At 39.6% G+C, this 26470-nt stretch overlaps 1 protein-coding gene across 8 annotated transcripts in view; it reads left to right on the top strand.

Annotated features, from left to right (window-relative positions):
• Positions 1 to 26470, top strand: part of LOC119917560 (regulating synaptic membrane exocytosis protein 1-like) — a 98862-nt gene that overhangs the window by 59548 nt on the left and 12844 nt on the right. For 3 of the 8 annotated variants that reach the window (XM_038737936.1, XM_038737939.1, XM_038737934.1), the window contains 17 exons: positions 345 to 458; positions 563 to 662; positions 991 to 1114; positions 2871 to 2888; positions 4042 to 4088; positions 5001 to 5116; positions 5207 to 5337; positions 6674 to 6845; positions 7556 to 7703; positions 10338 to 10500; positions 11224 to 11325; positions 11827 to 11886; positions 15975 to 16064; positions 17812 to 17895; positions 20294 to 20359; positions 24247 to 24356; positions 24988 to 25106. In XM_038737936.1, coding sequence (XP_038593864.1) covers positions 345 to 458; positions 563 to 662; positions 991 to 1114; positions 2871 to 2888; positions 4042 to 4088; positions 5001 to 5116; positions 5207 to 5337; positions 6674 to 6845; positions 7556 to 7703; positions 10338 to 10500; positions 11224 to 11325; positions 11827 to 11886; positions 15975 to 16064; positions 17812 to 17895; positions 20294 to 20359; positions 24247 to 24356; positions 24988 to 25106 — 1764 coding nt within the window. Of the gene's footprint in view, positions 1 to 344; positions 459 to 562; positions 663 to 990; positions 1115 to 2870; positions 2889 to 4041; positions 4089 to 5000; positions 5117 to 5206; positions 5338 to 6673; positions 6846 to 7555; positions 7704 to 10337; positions 10501 to 11223; positions 11326 to 11826; positions 11887 to 14480; positions 14559 to 15974; positions 16065 to 17811; positions 17896 to 20293; positions 20360 to 24246; positions 24357 to 24987; positions 25107 to 26470 lie in introns of all 8 variants that reach the window. The other 5 variants (XM_038737941.1, XM_038737935.1, XM_038737938.1 and 2 more) reach the window with 5 other exon arrangements.

Here is a 26470-nt window from a genome sequence, read left to right as displayed (position 1 = left end):
TCACACAGTTAAAAGTCCAGGCCATTTTGGACTAATTGTAGGCAATGCATTGATTTCTGACTGAGGCAGGGAGTTACAATAGTGCAGGTGGGAGGAGATAAGAGCATGGGTGAGTTTCTCCAGATCTGTGGCTGAAATAAAAGACTTACCCTTGGCTTTATTTCTTAAATGATAAAAACATAACTGGACAACTTTCTTTACAAGTCCTGGTCAAAAACTACCCCAAGATTTTTGGTCAAGGGCTTAGCATAAGATGCTAGTTTTACCATAATTTTAGTACTATGAGCGTATATATCTCAGTTTCAGTTTTTGCATCTGTATGTACTTGTTGTCTCTTGTCGCAGCATCCTGTAACCTGGCAGCCATCCAAGGAAGGAGACCATCTAATTGGACGAATTACCCTCAGCAAGAGGAGTGCCGCCATGCCCAAAGAAGCCGGAGCTCTGCTGGGGTTGAAGGTCAGAGCGGGCACTCAACACACACACACAGAGAATTTTTTTTTCAGTCACTGTTTTCTACCCTGACATGACGGAGACAACTCTCTCTCTGTCTCTTTCTTTAGGTGGTGGGAGGCAGAATAACAGAGTCAGGGAGATTAGGTGCTTTCATCACTAAAGTCAAGAAGGGAAGCCTGGCTGACGTGGTGGGACATCTCAGAGCAGGTAGTCTAAATCATCACATGTTCCCTCCTGTTTGCATAATGTTTGCTATAAACTACAGCTGTTTAAGGAAATTACTGAAATAAAATTTAAATTATATGCAGAGGCTGGAATACATTGAGAAGTTGACTAACACACTGTTGGTTTTGCTCTTTTCATCAGACCAAACGTAAAATGTAGAATAAAGATGAATTATCCTTAAATGTGTCTTTTTAAAAACCTACTCATGACCAGCACTCATGCCCAATTTGGTGAAAATAAAATGTGGTTGTTTTTCATGCGAATACACAATCACGAGCAATTACATATGCATACGCACGTCTGATTTCAGGGGATGAAGTTTTGCAGTGGAATGGGAAGCTGTTACCAGGGGCGACCATGAAGGAAGTTTACAACATCATCCTGGAGTCTCAAGCTGAGCCTCAAGTGGAGCTGGTGGTATCCAGGCCTATTGGGTAAGTCAGGAATAAAACACACCCCTTACACCTGTGAGTGTCATATTTTGTGAAAAATACAACCCTTCAGTTATAAGTCAGTCCCCATTCTAAATGTTGCATTAAACGTAACCCTTATTTAACCAGGCAGTGTTGACTGAGGCACTGACTCAGAGTGGGCTGACCCCAGATAAGACAGGAGACATGTATTTGTATTCTGGCCACGACTGTTCGACTGCATTCAAAATATTAAAAATAGCCATCCATTACCTGGTGCAGGGGTTGCCAAGTTTTGTCTCATATGTCCCCTTTAAAAAAGCACTAGGATGAAATAAGGTCAATTGTTTTTGACCAAATAAAATTGACTGTTAGAGCAATAAAAGACAAGAAAGGGCTATATCAGATGTTTGGTTGATGCCTTGTAAAAACTGAACCAAGCCAATCATGAACATGCTTGTAAGTGCATTTTGAAAGTGACTAATTCAAAAGAATGCATCATTTTTAGGCATGATCGTATCCTGTTACTAGCAAAGTTAGACAATGGTTGATTTATTCTCTAAAATGACAAATCAACATCCTAAGTTTGGTTATACTGATTGATTTGAGAAATCCAGTGGATGTAGTCTTTACTAACTTGTAAAGCTTTTTTAAATTGAGTGAAGCAGTAGACATATTAATTTGAGGTAAGTGGTGGAGTAGACTGTATTAGGGAAGTATTTTATTATTCCATGCAGACAGGATATTATCCATATATGCAGAGCAACAGTATAATACATAAAGAGCAACTTGATCAAATTGTGTCTTAATTGATCTATCTCTGGATCTCTTTTTTTAATGTCCTAAAGTCACAGTTACTGTAGTGTAGTTATTTCTGTTTATGATCATTTGTTAAAATGCATTTAGTAGGCCGAATCTGCTGTAAAATTAATTTGATTTGTGTGTTCAGAGGATCATGCTTGGATAAATGATGCATTTAGTGAGTGGTGATGTGAAAGACATTTGGAAAAGATTATTTATATTAATTGGCTTTTTCTTTCACTATAATATTAAAACCCATTCAGCTTGTTTTACTCTACTTTAAGAGCAGATATTATCTTATCCTGAAAAAAATGTTTGTGCTTTATTTTACATGTCCGTAATACCAAATAAAATCCTAATAGTTTCCTTGAAAAAAACATGTAATTTGGTTCTACGGTAATCATATGGAAAGTAGAATTTTTTTTGCTCCATTTAAACTCAAGTAAATATTACTTTTTTGCTCATCATTCATTTTCTTTTAAGTCTATGTTGAACTGGATGCTTTCCTGTAGAAACAAGTCACATTTTTGCATGTTCAGTGGCCCAAGAAGTCATGACAGAAGTCTAAATTCTAATGTGCACATTTAAATACATTTCTATGAAAAATCAACAAATTTTTCACTACACACTTTCACAAACTGCACTTTATTTGTACACAGAACACTGCTGAATTTAAGGGTCTAGGTTTGCTTGATAACTTCCAGGATATTTTCTCAAATAAATGCTGTTATTGCTCATATTTCAGTCCCAGTAACCTCACATAGAACACTGAGTAACAAATGTACATTTGTGCTTCAGTATTTTTGATAAGCTATTATTGTGAGTATGATAAGCCCATTGTAGTGGGTTTATATATTTCACAGTAAAATACTCACTGTTTTATCAAGCTCTTGCAGCTTTGCTTAAGCTTTAGCCTCATTTGCACTTTGACGGTAAAACAAAGTTGAATGTATTAATTTCTCTCCAAACACTCGCGAAGGGTGTATAGAAAATATCAGTAAGTAATCTGCCCATTTTATTAGGACCCCTTAATCCTCTCACGCTTATGAAAATTATTTTGATTTTGCTGGTGCCATTTTGCATCCCTAATTGAAATGAACTGAATCCAATGTAATAGGGATGCCAATAGAGCAAATATTGGCTTTTGTATAAAATAGCTCCAACTAAATAAAACTGAAGTTTCACTTAAAGAGATGCAAAATGGCCAATGGGAAATGTCCATCAATGTAGCATTGCTTTTGCAAGCTTTTTTAACTGTTTGCGTAATGTCTGAAATTCCTCTTTCTTATTCTTGATAAAGTCTGAGGATCCCAAAGTGACATCTAGCACAATGTCAAATAAGAAATGCTTATTTCTTTTTACTCTTAATCCCTTGGTTTGAAAGTTGGGACATTGGGATTCATAAAGCAAGCAATATTAATTTTATTTCATTTACATGTTTTCAGTTTTTAATTTTGGCAACCCAGGGTCCATGAAACACTTATTAGTTTAATCTTTGTATTTTAAATCAAAAGTTGTAATAGTTGAAATCTTATAACATTTTAGGAGATATAGAATATCAGTTTGTTCCCCATGGGTGACTAAAGAATTCAAAATACTGTTTCCTTGTGTGCTGCCAAACAAACACTAACAAAACACTCTCCTTAAAATACTGAACATTCTACTTTTTAAATTTTGAATTTAAAATGACAAATTAAGCTGATAAGTGTTACACAGATTACCATGCTTTCCTAACATGAAGCTGGTGTAGTGGATTCTGGTGTTTCCGATGGGATCCTTAATTGTAGTGGTGGTGATGGATAAGAAAAGATGGTGGTGTTGACAGAATTGAGCTACTGGCTCCCATCCATTATTATTTCAGATGATCATTGGCCAGACCAAAATGTCTAAATGAGTCTGGGAAACACTGCAGTCATGAGAACATCTTGGCTCTACTTACATAATCCCTACGCTTCTCCATGTTTGTTAACCGAATGATATTTTAATCTCCCAAAAACTTTTAATTACAGTGCTACTACTCTCTTCCAGTAAACTACTACTACATTTATATGCATGTATGCCTGTGCATCAAGAACAGTACTACCTTTGTTTAATCCATTTAGATGCCAGTATGAGAGTGTCTAACATGGCCTTTGCTGCTTCTTTTCCAGTGATATCCCAAGAATCCCCGACACGTCCCACCCTCCATTAGAATCTAGTAGGTATCTCCTGTGGGATGTTGGAACATCTCTGTCTGTATCCCTGTCTGGCTGTCCAATACATACAGTTATTTTCTTTGGGGCAAGCATTGTGGGAATGTTTCCTTTAAATTATTGCACAGAATGTGTTCATCGCCATCCGGCGTTGCGGTGATTAGTTGCGGAGTTGAGTGGGGGTGTGGCCATGTCTATTTGTGCTTTAGAACATAACTGCTATAAAACATTATCTTATTCACCGGCTTTCTCGTTACCGGCACTCCCTCTCCTTGGTTACTCAATAGGTGGCTTGACCACTGCTGTCTCTCTCTCTCTCTCTCTCTCTCTCTCTCGCTCTCTTTCTCTCTCTCTCTAAAACAAATGAACACAAACCAATGTCCAGTGATATTTCAGGCTAAAGGTGGAGCAGTTTGACTGGTCTGATTGCTGGATTGGCCACCGCAGCGCGACGCTGGGTTACGTTTCTCCAAACGTTTGTTATACATTTCTGCTGCAGGTCGCTAAGTGGTATTATCGTGCAACCCAGTTTGCTCTGAATACAACCTTAGTCAGTGGTTAAAGTTATACTTAAAACCATAAGACCATTTTATAATGTATATGAGGCCCCAATACTTCTAAACTTAATTTGACTCAAAGTAGGACAGAAGCTTGGTAATTTGTCATCCTGACAAGTAGCTGTGGAATGGTCTGTGCTCTTATTATGGGAAGTTTTCCAGAGAAAGGAACTCTGGACATTACGTAGATATGAACACATTTTTTGTTTTACAGTTGGACCAGATTATGTTTTCTCTTTACAAACCCCACTCATTTCTCATATTTTCCCAAGGACTCTTGTCTAGACTTGACTTTTTTGTCCCTTTTGAAATAAAGCTGACATTCTTTTCTCTTACAATGTTTTTCTTTTGTCTTCATAGCAGGTTCCAGCTCTATTGAGTCCCAGAAGATGGAGAGACCATCCTTAAATGTCCTGTCTCCCTCCAGTCCTGGGATGCTCCAGGATGCTCCACAGTTAATGCCAGGACAGCTCTCAGTAAGTGTGTGCACATTGAATGCGCTGGGCTCCTGGTGTGTTGAAATGCAGACACACCATCAGATTTATTTGTGTGTGTTTCCCAACCAGGTGAAGCTATGGTACGACAAAGTGGGTCATCAACTAATAGTCAACGTGCTGCAGGCTGTGGAGCTTCCTTTTCGGCCTGACGGGCGACCCAGGAGCCCCTACGTCAAAATGTACTTCCTCCCTGATCGCAGGTATACCAGCCACCCCCTCACAGGGAGTTCTAGTTATCAAAATAGATTTAGGTGAACTACAATGGACTACTTTTGCACATTGCATTTAAAATGCAGTCTAGGTCTACTCAAACACATCATCTTTGACATCAACAGCCTGTATTTAATGCTCGCTGTCACGTTTTTCAGTTGATAGGAGCTATAAAATCCAAATTTGGGCAAACGGGAAGAAGCCAAGTTGGGGCAAGCAAGCAGCAACGACGGCTGGATGTGATAGATTGAGAGTTCTGCTTTAGTCATATTATATACTTAAATATACTTAAAGGTTCAGTGTGTAAGTTTTAGTGTCATCTAGTGGTGAGGGTTGTGAATTGCAACCAGCAGTTCACGGTGCATTCACTTGCTCCTCGGATGGTCCCATTTTTCCGAGTTGTGAAATCGTTCTGACTTCAGTGCTCTTGAGTCGGAATGTTGAATCAACATGGACGCTACTACAAAGATGTGTTGGATTAGCATTATCAGAGCATATAAACAACATGCAGACATCTAGTTTACTCTACATGGACAGCAAACTAACCGTTTTAACATATTTCAACTTACAAGTTTGCAAAATATGTATATACAATTTGTGATTTTTCATGATTCAAAGTTCTGTATACTTCTTTAAGTCCCATGTACACTTTATTTCTCTTATTGCAATAAAGATTTAAGGAGAAAAAAGATTCAGATTATTCCCGACATCACATGAATGCACCATCCATCACCGTTCATCCCTCCCGATCCAAGCACGCAGGACAAGCTATGGTGGCCTGAAACGCTCTGTCGGCTGTTGTGCTAAATAATACTTGTGGTCCTCCATTTGTCCAAATGTCTCTTCTTTTCCTACTTCTAATGATGTTGTTGTTGTTGTTGACGAAATGCAGTCTGTATTATGCAACATGGCGACTTCCATGTAAGGAAACTCGTGGTGTGTGTAGATAGAAATGGCTCATTCTAAGGTAATAAAAACAGAACAGTTCATTATGTAAGGTCTTTATACACCATGGAAAACGTAGTTAGGGATACTATATTGCATTTGTGTCAATAGATCATCCAAAATATCACAAACTGAACCTTTAATAAACTGATACTTAGAAATTTGCTAATAAAATACGCCTTACTTGAACTTAACAAAGGAGTTCCCAACAGTGATTGACAGTTTCAGGTTTCCCTCTCGAAAAGGATACTTCTTCTGAATTTAGTTAGAACCAGCATCTAGGGGTCACTTGTGGAACTGTAGGGTGAATAGCCTTCATTGATGCTTGGGTCCACTGAAAAGTCCACTTGTTTGGCTGAGTATCTCTATTATTTACCACAGTGATAAGAGCAAACGAAGGACGAAAACAGTGAAGAAGACATGTGAGCCCAAGTGGAACCAGACATTCGTCTACACCCATGTCCATCGCAGAGATTTCCGCAACCACATGCTGGAGCTGACTATATGGGACCAACCGAGGTCACCAGAGGAGGACAGCACCTTTATGGGAGAGGTACCACACACACACACACACACACACACACACACACAGTGCATCATGTGATAGTCTACAATTTTTAACATAAAGGTTGCCATGTGATGTATTGTACCAGAGTTAGCTTAAAGCTAATTTTCATCTTCAGTCCCTTGGCTAACAATTAAAACATTCACACAGTGTCGGATCTGCACTGCACTAAACAAACAGCACACATTATACAAAGTTAGACACAGTAGTACATCACACACCCACCATGTCAGCAACAAGTGGATGTCACACAACCATCCCTAGATAAGATTTAATTTTCAAGTTACTTCATGCTGTCACACTATTTTCTCATGATTGCAATGTGTTTGTCGCACAAACTGGGTATAATGCGCTTTTTACTCTTCATGGTTTTATCATCATGGAGCTATTTCTCTCATACCTTATACATGCCACTATAAAAAATGCAAGACAATACAGTCCTGAAAGTTAATGCCTGAGTTCATCATCAGATTTCCACACAGTTAAAAAAGTGCGTGTCCTGTAAGCCCACTGTATGCTACAGTACCTGCTGAGCACAGACAGACAAAGTTAGACACTTGCTGATGAACACATTGGAGCATGTATCAGGTAAAGAGCCAGAAGTTTTGGCTCAGAAATCAATCAGTTGCAGTTTATCAATAGGCAGTCATGAACAGCAGTAAAACATTTAACTGCTATGTGGATTATGACTTGAGCAGATCCTAATAGAGCTGGAGACGGCGTTACTGGATGACAAGCCTCACTGGTATCCTCTCCAAACCCATGATATCTCATCCATACCGCTGCCCCGACCCTCCCCATACCTGCCCCGACGACACACAGACACCCCTGGCAAGAAGCTGCAGCGTAAGTCTGATTCTGTGAATGCCTTTAATTGTGTCTATTTATGTCAAAACTCTGTCGTATCCTCTGTGTGTGAATGTGCGTGCATGCATCACTTTGTAAGAGAGAGACAGTTGTGTATGGTTTACTATCAATGAACACATAAATAAACATGTATGCCAATGTAAATGTCTGTTTTTGCTACCCTACCCTAATACTGCTTTTGTGTCTGGATACGTGCATGCGTATAAGTGTGTGTGGTGGACATACACATCTATGTGTGTCTGTGTTTGTGTCTATGACTGTTTAGGTTCTCAGCGTGTAACAGAGCCTGAATTTGATGAGGGTACAGCAGTAATGTCTAAAGGTGGGTGGGGATTGTTTCCTAGTATTAAATGCAGTGTTTCCCAACAAATGTGTATTTTTATTTGTGGTGTTTTGTGGGTCACTTAGCTGAACCAGGTGTTTGCATTAATTAACAGCAATGTTAAATGTTAAAAACAATTGTTTTCTATAATTTTGTGCCTCCATAGACGACACCAGCTGACAGACACTAAAGAAAGGCTACATTTAGATTTGGAATGTTTTATTGTATTGAAATGAACCTGATGAAAGGATGACTTTTAATGTAAATGGACCAAGAAGACTTCATATAACATAATTGTTCTTTTTAAGTTATCTGTTGTTGTAAATCTTTCTGAGAGATGCTAACATTCGCTGCAAATTATTAATTAAAAAGTTATTATAGTATGACAAGCCACCACATATAAATCATGTGTATGGGAAACACTCAAATAGTGTATAATATAGTCTATAACAATAATGTCATAGACTATATGTTAGCATGGGGCGGAGGCCATTCAGGCTCCATGCAGCCCTGAAATGGGTCTCATCCAAAGATGAGAAGATGTTAATTTTGTAACTATTAGCAAATTAAAAGATGACATTTATGATGAAACGCTGCTTTTTGTTTGTATGTGTGGACTGTAGATGTATGTGTTTTCTCTGTATGTTAGGGTTGGACTGGTTAATGGATTTGTTATTTGATATGGGGTATCTGGTGGATGGATTACATTTTTTGTGATGATAAGCCCTTAGGATATTCTAAATTGTAAAAATCTGAATTAATTATCTAACATTTTGATCACATACTATAAATTTCCAGGCTTTAACACCAGAATATAATTTCACCATGGCAAGTAATGTGTGGTGTGAATACCCGTGTATCTAAATTTATTTCATATCAAAGTGAAAAACATAATCATCCTGGCTTTCAATATAAAATTTTGATGCCTTGTTGGCTCTTTCAGACACATTGTACCCTGAGAATAGAATACCGGTGGAAACACTAAATATTTAAAAATAATGGAATTTGTTTATGGGTTAGGGTTAAATTAGTCTAATTCAGCAATACTGACTATCAACTCATAGCTTCACCTTCCATCAAAAATATCAGCTATATCAGTCAACCCCTACTGTGTATCTGTGGTGCTTGTTAATGAGTACTTAAGTTTAAAAAGGCGACAGAAGGAATGCAAAAATACACCACAATACTCAGACCAACTTTTTGCTTTAATTTCTATGCATGGAAGGAAGAAATGAAAAACCTTGGTAGCACTTTCCAAAGCTAAACTAATGACCCACTGTGAGCTTTGAGGTGCTTTTCTCTTGGAAATGAAACCAGTGACCTTGGGACCACAACAAAGCCTGACACATTTTCACAGATCCCTTCAAGGCTGATCAGTCTTTATCAGTTTATATTTTTATCTTCAGGGATAGTTCTACTACACCACCAAAGAAAACACATTTAAAAAAAAATACAGGACACAGTAGTGAAAAATAGCCAGATGCAGTTCTAATATTAGGCTAATCTTTAAATAGTCTGTATCCTTGTGGCTGATTGTCCTGATGTAGTTGCCATACAATATGTTCAGTGGCATCAGGCTCCAACAAAGATGTTAGCATCATGGACTGTGTAAAAGAAAAGAAAAAAGAAAATAGCGAGTTTCAAGTCTTCATTTAGGAAATTATGGTACCATTTAGAGGAAATAGACGATAAAGCAGGGGATGCTTTTAGGGCGTGGCTACCACAGTGACCTGTTAATCGTAACCCTCCCCCTCGTCCAAATATGGTCACTTCTGGCTCCAAAAAACCAAGATGGCGATTGTTAAAATACCAAACTTGAGGCATCAAAAGCACAAATTGATGGATGACGTCATCAAAAATAAAATCTATGTACACTCTGTTGAGAGTAGTAAACATTGTGCTAATACTTTGAAATTATAGGCTGACGTGTGTGATATTAAGCCATTAGCATGATCTCTGGGCAAACCAAACCCTGCGGGGAAATGACGGACTCCATTATCAATAAACATATTATCAATATTATCAATAAAAACTTCTAGATGGAGACATAACTACTGAATGAAATACTCTTAATGACTAGCTCAAGATTTATAATTTTCTGATGCATTTGGGTGTCTGGATAAAGCTAATTCATATTCTGCAGTGTGGCTAAAGCATGTATAATTGTAGGGGTTATATGTTTCACTTCACTGTAAATCAACTGTGGATCAGGGCTTTATTAAGGGCACTTATCCACATTTAAGTATATTTTTAAATGTGTCTGCATGTGCACTGCCATTCCCGCCCAGCAGCAGATGGGCGTGGCAGGGAGAGGCAGCGAGAGCCCACGTCTACCCTGGAGGTGCCAGAGCAGCAGAGGATGCCAACCCATCACATACGTTCCCGCTCGGTGTCCCCGCACCGCGAGGAGCAGGGACGAATCCGGTCACGGCCACCCAACGTTCCCACTCAGAGGTGAGGGTTAATGGATGAGACAAGAGTTTGGTTCAAAGGAAAGCAAAAAATGCCAGATATGAAATGTTATGAGACATCAAGCAGTTTGATGAAAAACTGGACTAGGGATATAAAGTGATACACTGAAACACTGCACTGTAAGCTTAAAAAAGGCTGTAAAACATTTATAAATTTACGCTTCATGGACAGTGGAGGCTATGGTCAGCTTTACAGTAGTTGCAATGAATTCCAACGCTGACACATTTTTGCATACATATTCCACTTTGCTTGCTGCCCATTGTATATTTAGTATGCTACAAATGGTCATATTTTATCCAAAATATGGCTTAATACATTGTTTTGGACTCAGTGTAGCTCACTCCCTTGACTCAGTTAGGATTGAGATGGAAGGCCTTATGCAATTTATAATCATTAACTGGTGGGCGGCATGGCCTGATGATGGATACTAATAAAGGACCGATATGAGCCAGGTGAGTAGAAATTGACACTTGGAAGAGGTAAAAGCAGCCTGGTAGAGGGAGAGAGGGTTTGTTGGAAGACAGCAAACAGAGTCCATCTACTAATGAAATGTCTGATGCAGAACACACAGTGCTGCCAGCTCTGCTTTTACTGGCCGAGCCAAATGAGCCCCGCCAAGAGTCTGCTGCAATACTGCCCGACCACTAACCTGACGTAAGTCTTTCTTTCCTTCCTTCCTTCCTTTCTTTCTTTCCTTTCTTTCAGGAGTCTGGATGATGAGCTTCCTCACACCCGTCGTTCTCGTTCTCCGACCCGCCACTACGATGCTGCCAGAGGTCGCCACCAGGAGGAGTACCTGGATGACAGGTTTGTGTTGGTGTGCGAGTAATGTTTGATATATATCTTAATCAGACAAAATGTCATCAGAGTTGTTTTTAGTGTTTGTCAAAATAAATTGTCTCTAAATGTCTGCTTTTTTGTGTTTGACATTGACCGCTAATTTGTGTGGGCAGTTGGTATAACAGATGTGCTGAAACTTTATTTTATCAAACAGGTTCAATTATTTTCTGACCATTATCATTTTTCTTCATTCTTTGCAAGGCTGTTTTCTTTGGGCCTCGAGCCAAGTTTGGTTCAGCCGCTATGTGTTGTCATTGACGGACATTGTATAAAGTGACTTTTGAGGAGTGTTTAGACAAAACGGGCTTGGTTGCACAAATCGGTGGCATTTCTGAGTGCGTGTCTCATGTGTGTATAGCTATCAGCAACAGCTTCTCTTTCCAATTCACCCTCTTCTCCCTCTGCTCTTCTGGTTTTTTGACTGTTGTTGATTTCCTCATGTGTCATCCATCCCCATGGTAACCACAGTGAGGTCATCATGATCCACCAGTCAATGCGAGGCAAAAGTGCTGAGTGCCTCCACACCAGGTAAACTGGCCAATCACAACATTATTATTTACATTTTAGTGCTGGATCAGTTGTCGGTTTATGTACGTAGTGTTTTTTTTATCAGATTGTTTCTCTCTACAGTTGTTTAATCCATAACTAAACACTAGGGGTGTGACGACATCTCGCGCCACGAGATCTCGCGAGATTGGAGAATGACAATATTTCTTGTCGGGTAGAAAGCTGTCTCGCGAGACTCATGCAAATTACATTTTTCACACGCTGTAAAGCCACTCTTTAATTTTCTCACCAATGAAATACAAATGTAGTATAACTGATAAGATAGACTCATGGAGTGATTCAACTCCATGTGTCAGAGAACACAGATATGTGGGAGAGATTCTGAATGTGCAGAAAGTTTTGAACATGAGTAGAAAATCTGCTGAAACACAGGAGCTATTAAAGTCCAGGAATTTATAATTACATTAAAATTAAATAATTTATCATTGAGTTGAAAAGGTGCCACAGTCACATTTAAAGAGTTTATTTCCTCAAACAAAAACAAAGAGGATGGAAGACTAAATCATGAATCAGCAGGGATGATATTACAGGAGAAAAGTTGTTCTACAGGAGAAACAGATCTGAAAGCAACACAGAATGACTGAGAGCTGCACTCACTTATATTCTGTTACAGTTAGACTATAAAGTTTCAATCGTCACCTGCCACCTGAATTTTGTGTTTCTCAGTATATACTATATATTTTAAAAATCACCAAAATGCTATAAATTAAGTGTTTAATGCTCAAAATTTTCAAATAATTCATTATTTTAGATCTCTTAAAAATAGCTAAAGCTAAATAGTTAAAATCTCGTCTCGATCTCATGAACCCGTCTCGTCTCGTCTCGTAAGTTAAGAGTCTCGTCACACCCCTACTGAACACTTTTTTTTAGAAAGTGGTGAAAGAGAATATATCCCACTGAAATCTAGGCTCTTTTACTTTGTTGGAAAAGTAATTTGTGTGTCATTTTAAGTATAACTGTGAACTGGACTTCAAAGACAAGGCAGGCGATAGTCTATAGTTTTGTTATTGTCAACAAATCCTATGAAAAAATACCAACAATGTCTTGATTGTCCATCTCACGACTTCCCTGACCCCTCTCTGTGGTGCTCAACCCCAAGCCCATGTGTTTGGTAACAAGTAAATCTTTAAAAACTGGTCAGGAATAGTTAAAGTTACATGTTTTATTGTCAATTTTAGTAAATGTTTCCTCAAACAAGAGAAAATGGTGCATTTGTTGGAATTTTCAGCTGTGGAATAATAAACATTTGGTGCTTTAGTGAGTATTTGGGGCATCAAGATGTGAGTGGGACTGTGTCAAATAAGCTCCAGTATGTGTGTTCATGGTTGTGAAAGAACATGTGTATCAGGCTTTAGCTACACACATAAAACTTCTTGGTTTTGGTCTTTTCATGGGAGTTGTTGGCAGTAAGAGAAATACAGACTACGATCACTGACTTGCCATGGCAATGAATTGTCATTTTCCGCATAATTCTGGGTAATGTGGGCAGCCAAGAACGTAGCAGGTGGGGAATAAGTTAAGAAGAAGAGGTGTGCACTGTCATTTTAAAATAATTTAAGTATTTTGGTGGAAAATTAAATGTATTAAGAGGTCAGATTGAGGAAAGGAAGCTAAAGAGCTTGTTATTTAGTTGCATTGCCGCATCACATCCACAAGAGGACACTACAGGACCATGCTCACATTCAGACTATGCTTCAGTCTTAGCATTTTGATATTTTTCAACCAGGCCAACAGCAAGACTTGCTAGAGCTCGTTTTATTACAAGGACCCATAAGTATTTAATTCAGTATACCAATTGATTAAAACGATTACGAGCTTCTTGTCTCTGCACTCAGTTCACATATCCCAATGCAGTTTGAGACACCAGACTACTGTCACTTAACATTTGCGTTATCACATACTGTAGTTACCAGCATGAGGGTTTTAGATATAGATAGACACTGCTAAAAAGGTAAGTTACAAGGTTTAGAACACATCTGTATGTATGCTTCACCTTATACAACCATACCTCTTTGAAACATTATAAGCTAGTAACTTTTCTTGTTTGTACTGTCTATACACACAGATGTGTTTGGGGGAGGAGGGTGTTTTTAGTCAGTAGAGATTAGAGCCAGCTTATGATGCTTGTATGCCTGTCATGCAGTGCTGTAGTTCTACTTGCTTACACTGCAAAAACCTACACGCTTAGCCAGTGATTATTGCAAGTAATGCACTGTTTGGAAACATGTCAGATGACAATATGACTGTTGTGAAGAAATAACCCACGGTCTTGAAACATGAAACTTACCTTTCTTTTCCAAGTAAATGTTTTGATGCAAACATGGAATAAATAAGCTGGTGAGCCAAACCTTTTTGGACATCATATCTTCAAAGAAGCCTAATGACATACTTCATAGTATGACATACTTCATAGTACACAAAATCACTGGATAAGTTGGCACATTTGACCTATAAAACTTCACGTCTGTTCCTACACATTTGGGTTTTTTGTACTCCTCTCCCACCCATTCCTTCCTTTTTCCTACATCTGTCTGCTGCATGCATGCTAACTTTAGGAGATCTACTAGGCACAATAACACACTGCCACCTAAGATGCCACTTTTGTTCAACGGAATCCTCAAACACACAAACAGGTAAGTCCACAGTATGGGTTTAGTATGCTTCCAACGAACAAAGTGTTTATACCTGGAAGTGTATTTACTCATTCAGTATTCCTGTTTCTAAAGTTCCTTTAAACAATATCTCTCCCAGAAAATGTAACCGTCCTATAGGTTTATATAATGGATAACAGTTTCAATTATTTCAACTTAATTTCTGATAAAGTGATGTGAAGAGCGGAAGCTCTTGTATTAAGGAAGAATCCAGTAAGAGGGAAGCAGAGCTGTAGCAAATTCAAAACACTTCTTCTTTGCATTTGGGAACAAACACGGTGCCATATTTGCTGAATTCATCCAAAAGTTATTGCAGATTGTATTACAATCTTTTGCTTCAGCCCTTTGTTGTCAATATGCAATATGTAACACATTTTTAAGCTTGGTGATTGGAAGCTTCTTGCTGAAATGCACTTTAGGAGGAAAAGTATGTTTCAACCCTGAAGTTTTTATGTACGCAGGCTGGTGCGTTCAAACAACCATATATTTTCTGATGTGAACAGGTGTTAATCTTTCGTACTATTGATTCAACTGGGAGAGTTTCATGGCCATCGTCATGGCCTCTCCATGCCTGCATCACACTGACTCCTCCAAGAATTCTGTGTTTTTGCGTGCCTTTGTAGTCTTGACACAGTACTTTGTTGGAAGCATACTCAGGCCTTTAGACATTTGGCAGTGTGAATTTTTCTCAACCTGTGGAGAAGCACATACTCCTTTTATCATAGTAAATCTTAATAATCTCCAACATTATAGTTAGGACATGTGCCCAACTGTACATATTTATAGTAGAAGAAGACACACAAGCATGCAATCTCCATTAGCCTGCGGACTTCCTTTTATGTGAGTATTTTCTCTAGCAGCAGGAGCTTCACAGCTTTGTTTCCAATCTGATATGAGCTCTCTTTCTTTCATTTTGTTTTGTTCGCAAATGCATGCTGTTTTTGAAATTGTCATCTTGTGACTAGTTCCACGCTGCCTGCATGTCGAAAGATAGGCTCTGTTCTGGGATCGCACATGGTCATGGCATCGCGCTGCTCCATCACACACCGCGTTGTAATGTTCACAGATGAGGTGACAGTTAGGTAAGATACACACATACATGCGCTTAGGTTTTTATGATTAAACATGTGAGTTGTGCCAGGTTGGCAGAATAGTGCAAAGAGCAATCCACCATACCCCATCTGCATGACAATCATGAAAAGTTACAGACACTCCCATCCTTACGCCTGCCAGCCAGTCATGGTTTAGTTCTGACTAGCATTATGATTTGGGGAATCTTACCAGACTTATTTTTAAAACATTTTTTCTGTTTGTCCATTGTTTTTCTCTTTGTGTTTGTTTCTGTCCTCTCCTCCTGTCTCCTCCATTGGATGGCATGTTGTGCTGTGTTGCCTCTAGTGATCTGCAGCCTTCTCTGGACAGGGTTAGGAGCGCTAGTGCCAACTGTCTGACTCCAGACAATCATGCCCCCTCACAAGAGACTGAAAGGTACCAGCCTCTGTCCCCACCACCCCTCCTGTAGTGCTTCAGTAGTCTCTTATCCTCTATCTTATCCTTGTCCTGGTCTATGTAGTTCTTTCCCTTCTGAATGGTCCTACACTACCTCACTCTACCCAGACCCCAATGCTATATACCACGCTACTCTTCCTGATGTTCCACACAGCAGCTTCCCTTTTTTTTGCCACAATCCTTAAATTGTATATGAAGGTGCACCAGTTTTCTAAAACTAAAACTATTATGAGTAATACTTTCATTTGTTGAATTTTAGTTCTAGAAAGAAATTGCCAAATGTCATGGCTCTGAAGTATCACTATCTAAATACGTTCATTGACCTATCGGCACCCTGAGTACAGAATCGGTGTACCTCTTCTTGTAAACCTCACCACCTTACCTTAATTACTGTAAGATGAATCACTTCTCCAGCCAACCTACTTTACACTCTTAGCTTCACACAGTCCAGTCTTCAGTAGAATTAATCCTTCAATCACTCCTACGTCTCATTCACTCCTTAGTGACACTAGCATAACCTTTTCCAGTCACCAAGGACTGTTTATTAAGAAATGCAAGACCACCTGTACTGCTTGAGCCAAAGAGATTTCTGAAGCCAGTGCTGCTTTCTTGGTCAATCATAACAACTTTGAAGGATGTTTTCAAATTTATTCATGTCTATTTTATTACAATACTCACATGCCATATGTATGTTGAAAGGGGTTGTGGGTCGCTGTAATCATTCATCCTGTCCATACTGGCTGTGAAGCGATACCTTTTTGGTGTGACTACACTGTAAAAGATAAGGGTGGGTATCTTCATCCTGGAAGTCACATGTTTAATGTTGGTGCTTTGTTCCGGCAACACAAATGTACATGTGACTGCCAGGTCATTGGTGATTGTTACTGGCTCAAGAAGACTTAAAAATTGATCTAAAATTAGGGGAATATTAGACTTTTATTCACTGGGTGGCCAGAAACACAACTACTAATTAAAGCTCACCCTATCGACTTTATCAAGGGATTGTATGTCAATGGCCCAATCCCTAACTCCACACTCAAGGACTCACGGACTTTAAGGACTTTGATTGTCAAGTGCATTAGGGCTTTCTCACTCTTTGAGCCCTTTATGTACACTTTCCATAAGTCTGCATTTCTGCAGACGTGTGATGTTAAACACAGGGTTACCAGGGGAAGCCTGGAGGTGTAATAAAAGGTAAACAAACATGGAAAGACCAAATACAAGAAAAGGGAAGTTTACATGTAAGTGTTGCTGTTTTGTTAAAAACAAGTAAATTTATTATTTGAAAATTATCTCTCGTCCACTCTGTCTTCTAATCAGACAGTTCCATTAACCTTGGCTATGAAGGAAGTAAAAAACTTAAAATAAAACATGTACATTGTACATTACATGTTATGGCGTCTTCCAGGTAACGTGATATGGCGCAAAGTCCCATTATCCCAGTTCGGGTCCTTTCGGGCAGGTTCTTGTGCTCAAGCACTTACCAGGTGATATCAACTAAATCTGTGAGGGTTCAGGGTTTAAGGCTTCAGAGTGGAGATTGGGATTGGGCCCAAGTTGTCTTTGCAGCCTGTTTGCTGCCCTCAAATGGCCAAAAAATACTTGTAGCCATGGCACGCACAAAGATAGTCATGCACAAATAGGCACAAATAGCAGGGCTCTCTGATTTTGTAATCACTTGCTTATCTGGTCATATGGGTGATATATTTTGTATGTGTACACATAGAAAATCTTTGTCCCATTCCTTGCCCCGGAGACGTCCGGCAAGTCCCAGGATTCTTATCCAACATGCTTCCCCTGAAGATGACAGGTACCCTTCTGTGGACCCCTGACCGCTTCATCTTAGAGCTTGACTTATGCCTTAATATCTGATGCTATTATGACCTAAACCCTAAATTTTCAAAAGCAAATCACCACCCAATATGTCACCAAGATTTTTTTCAGTAATGGATGGAACACATTTTCTAAAACCTCACTGAAATCCTCTGGGTTCAGTGTGGTCTAATTGGGTTCAGGCAAATGTCAAGCTCTACCTCATATGTGCAGCTAACACTAATCTCTTTACTGAGTTCTGAAATCTCTGTGATTAGCTGGTAGTGACATTGTAACCTAGTCTGATAAAAGTGCAGTGAGTTACTTTATCTTGTATCATATAAAACTATGATTCAACTTATTTTAACCAAATTTAGTGCAGAGGGAAAGTGGCATATTTTCAAATGTATGTATGTTCAAATGTGTAGAAAATAGTTCAGAATTTTTCATACTTGCTGAGAGTTAGACGAGAAGATCAGCACTAGTCATATTTGTTGTTAAATATGAAGTTACAGCCAGGAGGCAGTTACGCCTAAAGTCCATTGACTCCGGCTACAGCGCCTTACTGCTGCGCCGCAGTTGCCAGAACTAATTGCGGCCGTTCTAGTCAATGGTTGTGAGTCCATGAGACGCGGCTGCAGCGCATCCCAGAAGCTTCAAAGAAACTTCCAAGAAGCGGCTCCCCACTCCGCTTTGCAGAGAATAGGTAGCCAGTCTATTTTTGACAGCAGCCATGTCAAGCAGCACAGAGCAGGTTGAACCGGGCCGGAAGTCAGACACAGAAAAGCATAGAGAATCCAGTCAAAATAAAAAACACCCTGTGGAGACTCACGTGCTGTGACGAAGGTAGAAGCACAAAAAGGAAAAATTCATTACAAGTCAATAACGTGAGGCAGGCTGCACGCTCCGCTGCTAAAACGCTTCCAGTGGACTTTGACACCGGGGTGAGCACGGAGCAAAAAACGTGGCGTAGCGTAGCCGGAGTCAGTGGACTTTTGGAGTTAGCTTAGCATAACGACTCGAACCGACTCGGAGTCAGTGGACTTTGGAGTTAGCTTAGCATAACGACTCGAAACGGGGGGGAAACAGCTAGCCTCGCTCTCTACAAAGACATGGATTAACAAATAAAACATAACCTGTAAATCAGTGAGCTTTAGAGGTACTGTAAGGCTGCTTCTGTTACCTGGATCATTGCCAGCTTACCTGTTTCCCCATATTTCACATTTTTATGCTAGGCTATGATATTGTTTCCTGGCTTTAGCTTCATATTTAGCGAGAGTGATATCATCACAATCGCTTGACAAAAATGTAAATAAGACATTTCCCAAGATATCGAATTACCATAAACTTGCCTATAACAGGAATTGTTATTTTTTGAAAACAACAATATTTGTAGTTGTATTTTATTTGAACAAATACAAGATAAAATGACAAGCTATTTTGCAATTTAGCTTCCTGTTGCTAACCTTAATCTCCTGGTTTGTGGTCAATGAGCTGGACGCAGTGAGAGTGAACATGATTTACAATGTACAACTTGTCAAAATAAAAGTCAGAATGTCCCATGGACAAGTTCTACTTTGTTTCATACTTTGTCACTCACATTGTGTAAAGGGTTGCTTGTATGGTTTTTCAGCTTGTGAATGGCGTTTTTCTGGTTTGTAATTTGTTGCCAAGAGTTGTAGCGATAGTTTTCGTCCCTGGTTGTGGTTGTTGTTGTCATATTTTTGTCCTGTTGCTTTTCTGTCCTTCCTTCGCCTTTATGGGCCAGGTTTGTGCTCTTCTGACCTGATGGTAGATTGTACTGGTTATGGTGTGAAATCTTGCCGTATTGAGTTTGCTTCCTGCAGTCTTTCCGAGTGCACTTTTTGTTTGGGGAATTGCATCTGCAGCTTCTGTGTGCTCACCCTCTCCTCTCAATCTTTAAGCAGTCTCTTTTTCAAGGTTTAGTGCTCAGCAATGACTTATAATTCATGATGGCCATAATTCATACCAGAAGTGTGACTGTGTGTTTGTGTGTATGTGTGTGGCGGTACATGTATCATCCTTGTCATCTTCATGTCCATGAATGGAGAATATGGATGCTACTTCCTACTCAAGAGACTTTAATTCACCTCAGTACAAAGACGAGGTACACACACACTTACATGCACACACATACACAGGCACAGATGAAGCACCATATTCATGACCATCATACCATCCATCACAGCATACCTCCAATTTCCTGTTTTCCACATCATAAACTTATAAGGCCAATGACAGTTCCCTGACAGAGTCAGACTCTTCTAAATCTAAATGATGTATCCTCCATCATGCTCTCTTTCATCCTTTCATCCATCCATCCATCTTTTTTTTCTTTTGTGTATTGTTCCTTTTGCTCATCCACCATTCTCCAGGCAGCCTCGGACCCTGAAGACACCTGAATGTCAGACTCTTGGCAGGAAGCTCTCTGACAGTTGCAGGTAAGGCATGTACTGTAGTCTCAGCACATGTCGAACTGTAGTGTATGAGGTCATTGACTGGAAGAGCTTGAAATCACACAACCAACTTAAGAAATCTTTAGAAATCCTTTTAAATCCCAGCCAGTTTGGAAGTTAGTCTTGAGCCCAGTTTGGACAATGTTAACATTACAGGGGGAGGCAGGGAATTAAATGCACTGTGCACCTCAGTAATTTAACTCATTGTATTATATTATAACTATAGTGAAATTACAAGATTTATAATACACGAACATTCCGCAGGACGAAGCCAAGAGCCTTAAAATGTGAGACAAGTTAGGTGAATTTGAGTCACACATATTGATATAATTCAGTGTTACTTACATTTCCTGAGGATATAATTGTCGTTGATGTTCATCACAAATAAACATGTTGGTGCTAACATGTTTCCTTCTTAGAGATTAGGAAAATATTTCTGACCCCATTTTCACACACAATTCAACTTTTACACTAACCTAATTAAATAATAAATTAAGTAGAAGGACTAGTAGCTCTTCACACGGAAAATACAAGGATATCACTTTCTTCAAATCACCCAACCTCCCATGGAGAAATAAATCTAGTCTGAATAGGGCTTTAGATTACAGCAGGGATTCTGAATATTTTCCTCTTATGGCTCTTCATATAGACATACATAGGGCTGGACTGGGACAAAAAATCGCCCCCGGCATTTTTGGCCCAGGCGGCCCACCAGAATCGGTCGGACACCCCTCACCAACACACCATCCTTCCATATAAATGTGTACCTACTGCGATATTCCCCCAAACCAGCTGAGTGGTACGTGCAAGTGAATCAGTGTCCTCATTCGCCTACAAGTCATTTTCACAGCAGCGTGGGATTAGCCAACAACACATTAGACAAAATAACCTCACCTAGTCAGCCATAAGGACAGTTAGCCAAAGTTAAGACTGCATCAGGAAACTATGGTAGCTACAAAAAGAGTGTCTAATAGCGTATGCAGCGCTGTTTGACAGTGACATGGCACACACCCTACCCAAGGACATCACTTTGTGTTGAAAAGTGTTGGGGACATTTAAGGGCTCAGATTAGGGGTGTGCCCATGAGACGTGATATTGCACAAGATCGAAGCCATGAGAAGAAGACAAGAATACATTTTAATAGTATTTAGAAAAAATATTTATTGATGAAATATAGGATTGGGGGGCCTGGGAGTTTCTCCCCCAGAAGATTCTGTGCATTGAAACACTTAATTTCCTGCATTCTGGAGACATTTTCTACACCAATTTATGGAGGAAATATCTTTATTTATATAGGGCGAAACACGAAATTCAGCCCTGTTGGCCCTATCACAGCCACTTTGTCCCTCTGCTTCGCTGTCTCACCTCCTCCTCTGCCTGGCATTGGCCACGGCTCTCCTTCACTCCTTCAAGTGCCTGTGCCTGCACTACGTCGGGTACTGCAGCTGATGTTGAAGCTACTGCAGCTCCGATAGCAAACATATCAGTTATTTTCATTTGGCGGCAGCCATCTGAAGATTATTTTTTTTGGCCTGCAACGCAAGAGTCCACAGGGGGAGGGGCCAGTAAGAGATATGATTGGGCCAGCCCAGTGTCAGTATAGAAAATGACCCTGTCTGTGCTCTATGGGCCATTGGCCCAGTTTTTAAACAGTTATAAATATAAATAAATAAATAATTTACGTTACACCAGCCCCAAAGGTGCGTTGGCCAGATTACCAATTCACTATCAGTCATAAACTAAAGAAAAGTCAAAGATTCTTACAATTCATCTTGTGGAGGACATGAATTTCTGTACCAAATTGAAGTACCAGAGTTGTTGAGACATTTCACTTAAAATCACACCTCATGGTGGTACTTGAGGAGAAGTCAGGGGATCACTAAACCACTACGTAGCTTATTCCTAACATTGCACTTCAAAATATACACAAGTATGTACATGTACTTTTTAGGAGACATGATTGGATGTTTTGATACTGGTCTTTTAATAGCTCTATAATCAGGAATGTTAACTATACATTGGACAAATTAAGGTTAATGCTACCTGCAAGCAAGAGGTTTTGCTAATGTTTCATTTAACTTGATTTGGACTTTATTTATTTGTATTCTGTTGCTTTTTCTTCCGTCCTCCATTTTTCCTCAACCCCATCTTTCTTCCCGTTTTTGTTCCTGCATGCTGCTGCTCGCACACTGTGTTGCGGGGCTTTGGGTTTGTATTGTACTCGTGTGTCGGTGCATATTTGTGTGTGTGTGTGTACAAGAATGAAACCCACCTCCATCTTAAGGGGCTCCAAAGGAAAGAAGGCCCCACTGCAGCCCCTTGGTAAGGGGATTCCCCTTGAATGAGTGTTCCCCCAGTGACACAGCTTGGCAGATCCCCTTTGATTTACTGTAGATACTGTAAGAGGAACAAGACAGGGCTGCTCTCTCGCTCCTTCATACTTTTACCTGCTGGTATATGTGTGTTTCTGTGACCTGCCATTGCCACATCACAGCTTCAGACGCTGCTGCTGTTCTGTGTTTGTGTAGTTTTTGTATATGTGATGTGTGAACACTCAAAGGTCGTTGTTTATCAGTGTAATTTTGCAATTTCTGAGCGGATGTGCTGTGTTAAGGTGTTAGGCCTGTTTTGGATATTTTGGTCTGTTTTAACATTCCTCAAGCAACATCTGAAAAATTTTATGGGGTAATTTGTAAAACACAAGGGTAAAGGGAAACTAATTATTACATTGTTAAATTATGTAGCATTAGTCATTTTATTATCTTGCCCTATTCTGACTGTAATGGCAGAGTCGATGCTCTGTTAAATGACAATTTTATACTTAAAATGAACAGTTTTCTCTTAGTATTTTTTAAGAATAGCCTAAGTCACTTGCTTCCGGCTCATGGGACCTTATTTCGGACAAAATATGTACGGCAATCAATGGCAACAGACCACTTATTTTTTTATCCTGTTTGAGTGGTGCCCTGAATTACACATATGATGTTTGTATAATTTAAAAGATAATTTAGTCCGTTAAGAAAAATCATCATCATGTGTGTAATTCAGAGCAAAATTCAAACGGGATAAAAAAACTTTTTGTCTCTTGCCATTGACTACCGTACATATTTTTTCCGAAGTAAGGAGGGACTTACGGTCTCTTAGGCTCTCTATTGATCTGATTGGAGCAACTTACCAAAACACACGACAAATTAATTATGGGTACTAAACAGTGAAATAGGAAACACAGGCTTTATGAATAAATAACTATGAATGAATGTCTGCAGGTATGGTGGGATTTGTGCTTGAAATCTTTCACCTTCTCTCTGTGTTTTTTCACTGTCTATTTGCTGCTCTTCCTGCAACAGGATCCCTCACTATCAACCCCTGAACAAGCTTCACTTTGTGAATATGTTGTTGCCACTGAGTTTTCACTAAAATATCGTTGCTGTTCGTTCATTTCCACAGCGGATGCTTTTTTCTATAGCCACATTCTGTCATATAATTTTTCATGCAATTTTATATTTGACGTTAGACATCTTAAGAAGAAATATGAAGCGACAGTGGGTTCCATTGGTTAATAGCTGTTTTTCTACTCAGTTTTGTTTTTCCCTCAGGTGAATTTGAACACTTGCAAAGTCAAAATGATACTGTGCGAACAGGCATGAAATGTGAACTCCGACCAGCAGGTGACTGGTGCTGCAGTGTACTCCCTGGATCACAAATATACTGACTTTATTTTCATTTTCTTTCTTTTTTTAATCCCCATTCTTTTCATCCTTGCTTTTGTTCATTCATTTTCTCTCCCCTCTCTTCTTAAACCCTCTCTCCCTCTCTCCCTTCCCCTGTCTGTTTTCCACTCTGTCTGCTTCACTATCATATTATTTTGTTAGGGGCCACCTCCAAGGTGGTTCGTCTCTTTCCTCCTCAGTGACATCCTCCTCAGCCCGCAGAGTAAGGCAACTTCCACAGCTTCCCCCTAAGAGCAGCACCGCAGAGCAAGGTATGTGCTGATGATCGTGTGTGTGCATGTAACACTGAATCATGTTTAAGTCTTGCCGAGGGATCATTTGTACATTTGTACTTTTACAAGGTATCCACCATGATTACTTGTTCCCTGTGCTGTACTGGCCTGATGCAATGCCATTCAGACAATAGTATTCTGCTGGTTGCCTTGCAACCTCACAGTGACGACAAGACTCCAGGAAGTCACTAGGCCCAGCCAAGAAATAGTCTGGCAAATAGCCACCTGTAAAACCACACGATGTAATTCTTTGTACGGATTAAACAATTATTATTATTAGGTTATTTTATTTGTAAGATTAAAAGGATGTTCAGTCAGTACTTACTTGTGCGGTTTTCTCAAATGATGGTGAGGGGTGGATTTTTTAAGTTTGAGAAAGGTTCATTACTCATACATGGTGGAAGGTGACATCAATGTTATCGTGTCCAGCTTGTTCAGGACTGCTGAGGCTTTACTTTCTTTTTTTTTTTTATCTTCTTTGTTTTTTTTACTGCAAATAGGATCAATTTACAGTGCAGTGTCTGATTGAATGGGAGTTTATTGAGTTTCTTGTATTTCACCTGTATGTGTGTGTGTGTGTGTGTGTGTGTGTGTGTGTGTGTGTGTGTAGCCCTGGTAGCAGAGGAGTGTGTTCGTCAGCTCCATATGAGGGTTCATTCCAACCGCGTTTCAGCTGCCACCACCTCCAGTCAACAGGACCTGGATCGGGCCCTGAAGAACAAACGGGAGGTGGGCCAGAACAATTTTTATTTATTTATTTATTTTTGGCTTCATTAAGCCTGACAGTTCACTTTAAAAACAAACCCCATCAGGAGATGGCAGGGGACAATAAGGGTTCCAGCCAGAGAGCATGAGCCACAATGTTGCTGAAGGGCATCACAGTGAATTGCATTTACTGTCTATGAAAGTAATACATTATGTTACCATAATGGTGAAGACCACTCAGTAAAATGAATTGGCTCCAATGGGGCAGTCACTCCAGAATGCACCAAATGCAGGAATACAGAATTGTATAATCCCTACTGGCTGAACCGACAGTTTAATGGCAATATGCTGACTTTCACACATGTCCGCATGCCAATAGTTAAACCTTTTTGAATGCAACATGCCATTGCTGTCTTTGTAATGCATTACACAGTTTAAATGAATGTGAAATGATTTCTGACAGTATTGCAGTAAGCTGTATTGTGACAACAATTAAAGGCCCTCCTCACCCTTGGAAAACCCACACAAGTATTTTCATGCATTTGCCTAATTAGATATATTTTGGAGGCTGTATGGGTGTGTACAGGCTGTGAATGATTAACATCTCCCCGAGTCTCCTCTAGGCCTTTTTCACAACAGATGTTTTAAATTGGCTTTGCAGGAAAAGCACAGGTGTGATTATTGACATTTATGATGGCTTAGTTCCAGTAGATATTGCAATAAGCCATGTCAGTGAATCAGTGTGCACAATACCAGGACCCTGGAGCTGGCACAAATATGACACCTGTACATTTCCTGCTGTGACATGCCAAAACCTCTGCCATGAAAAAGACTCTTTTTCCCCCCTGTTACACTGCGTGCACAATTATTAAGCAAGTAAGTATTCTGAATGAATAATTATTGCTTTACACATTTTCCAACTCCAAACTATGTATATTTGAATGCTCAATGGAGTTAAACATTTTCAGGTGAAATGTATTTGTGTAATGAGGGAGGGTGTGGGGAAAGTGAATGAGACCTTATATCAAGGTGTGCATGATTATTAGGCAGCTTTGTTACAAAGATTTAACTGACACTGAAAAGTCAAAAATTGGAAAATTCCATTCAGAAGGATGCAACACTCTTGATATAGCTAAACTTTTGAGGAGTGACCACCGGACAATCAAATGTTTTGTTGCTAATAGTCAACCAAGGCGCAAAAAGCCTATGGAGAAGAAAAGGCTCAAATTAACTGCAAAAGACTGGAGTAGAATTAAACGTGAAGCTACCAGGAACCCACTATCCTCCAGTGCCACCTTATTCCAGAACTGCATCCTACCTGGAGTGTCCAGAAGTCCAAGTGCTCAGAGACATGGTCAAGGTCAGGAAGGCTGAAAAACGACCAACAT

This window comes from Micropterus salmoides, unplaced genomic scaffold (genome assembly GCF_014851395.1).
Source record: "Micropterus salmoides isolate LMB-PRFRI ecotype aquatic unplaced genomic scaffold, ASM1485139v1 Ms_hic_scaffold_22, whole genome shotgun sequence".
NCBI classification, from domain to species: domain Eukaryota; kingdom Metazoa; phylum Chordata; class Actinopteri; order Centrarchiformes; family Centrarchidae; genus Micropterus; species Micropterus salmoides.
Note: the sequence above shows the minus strand (reverse complement) of the source record. Positions and strands in the feature narration are given on the sequence as shown.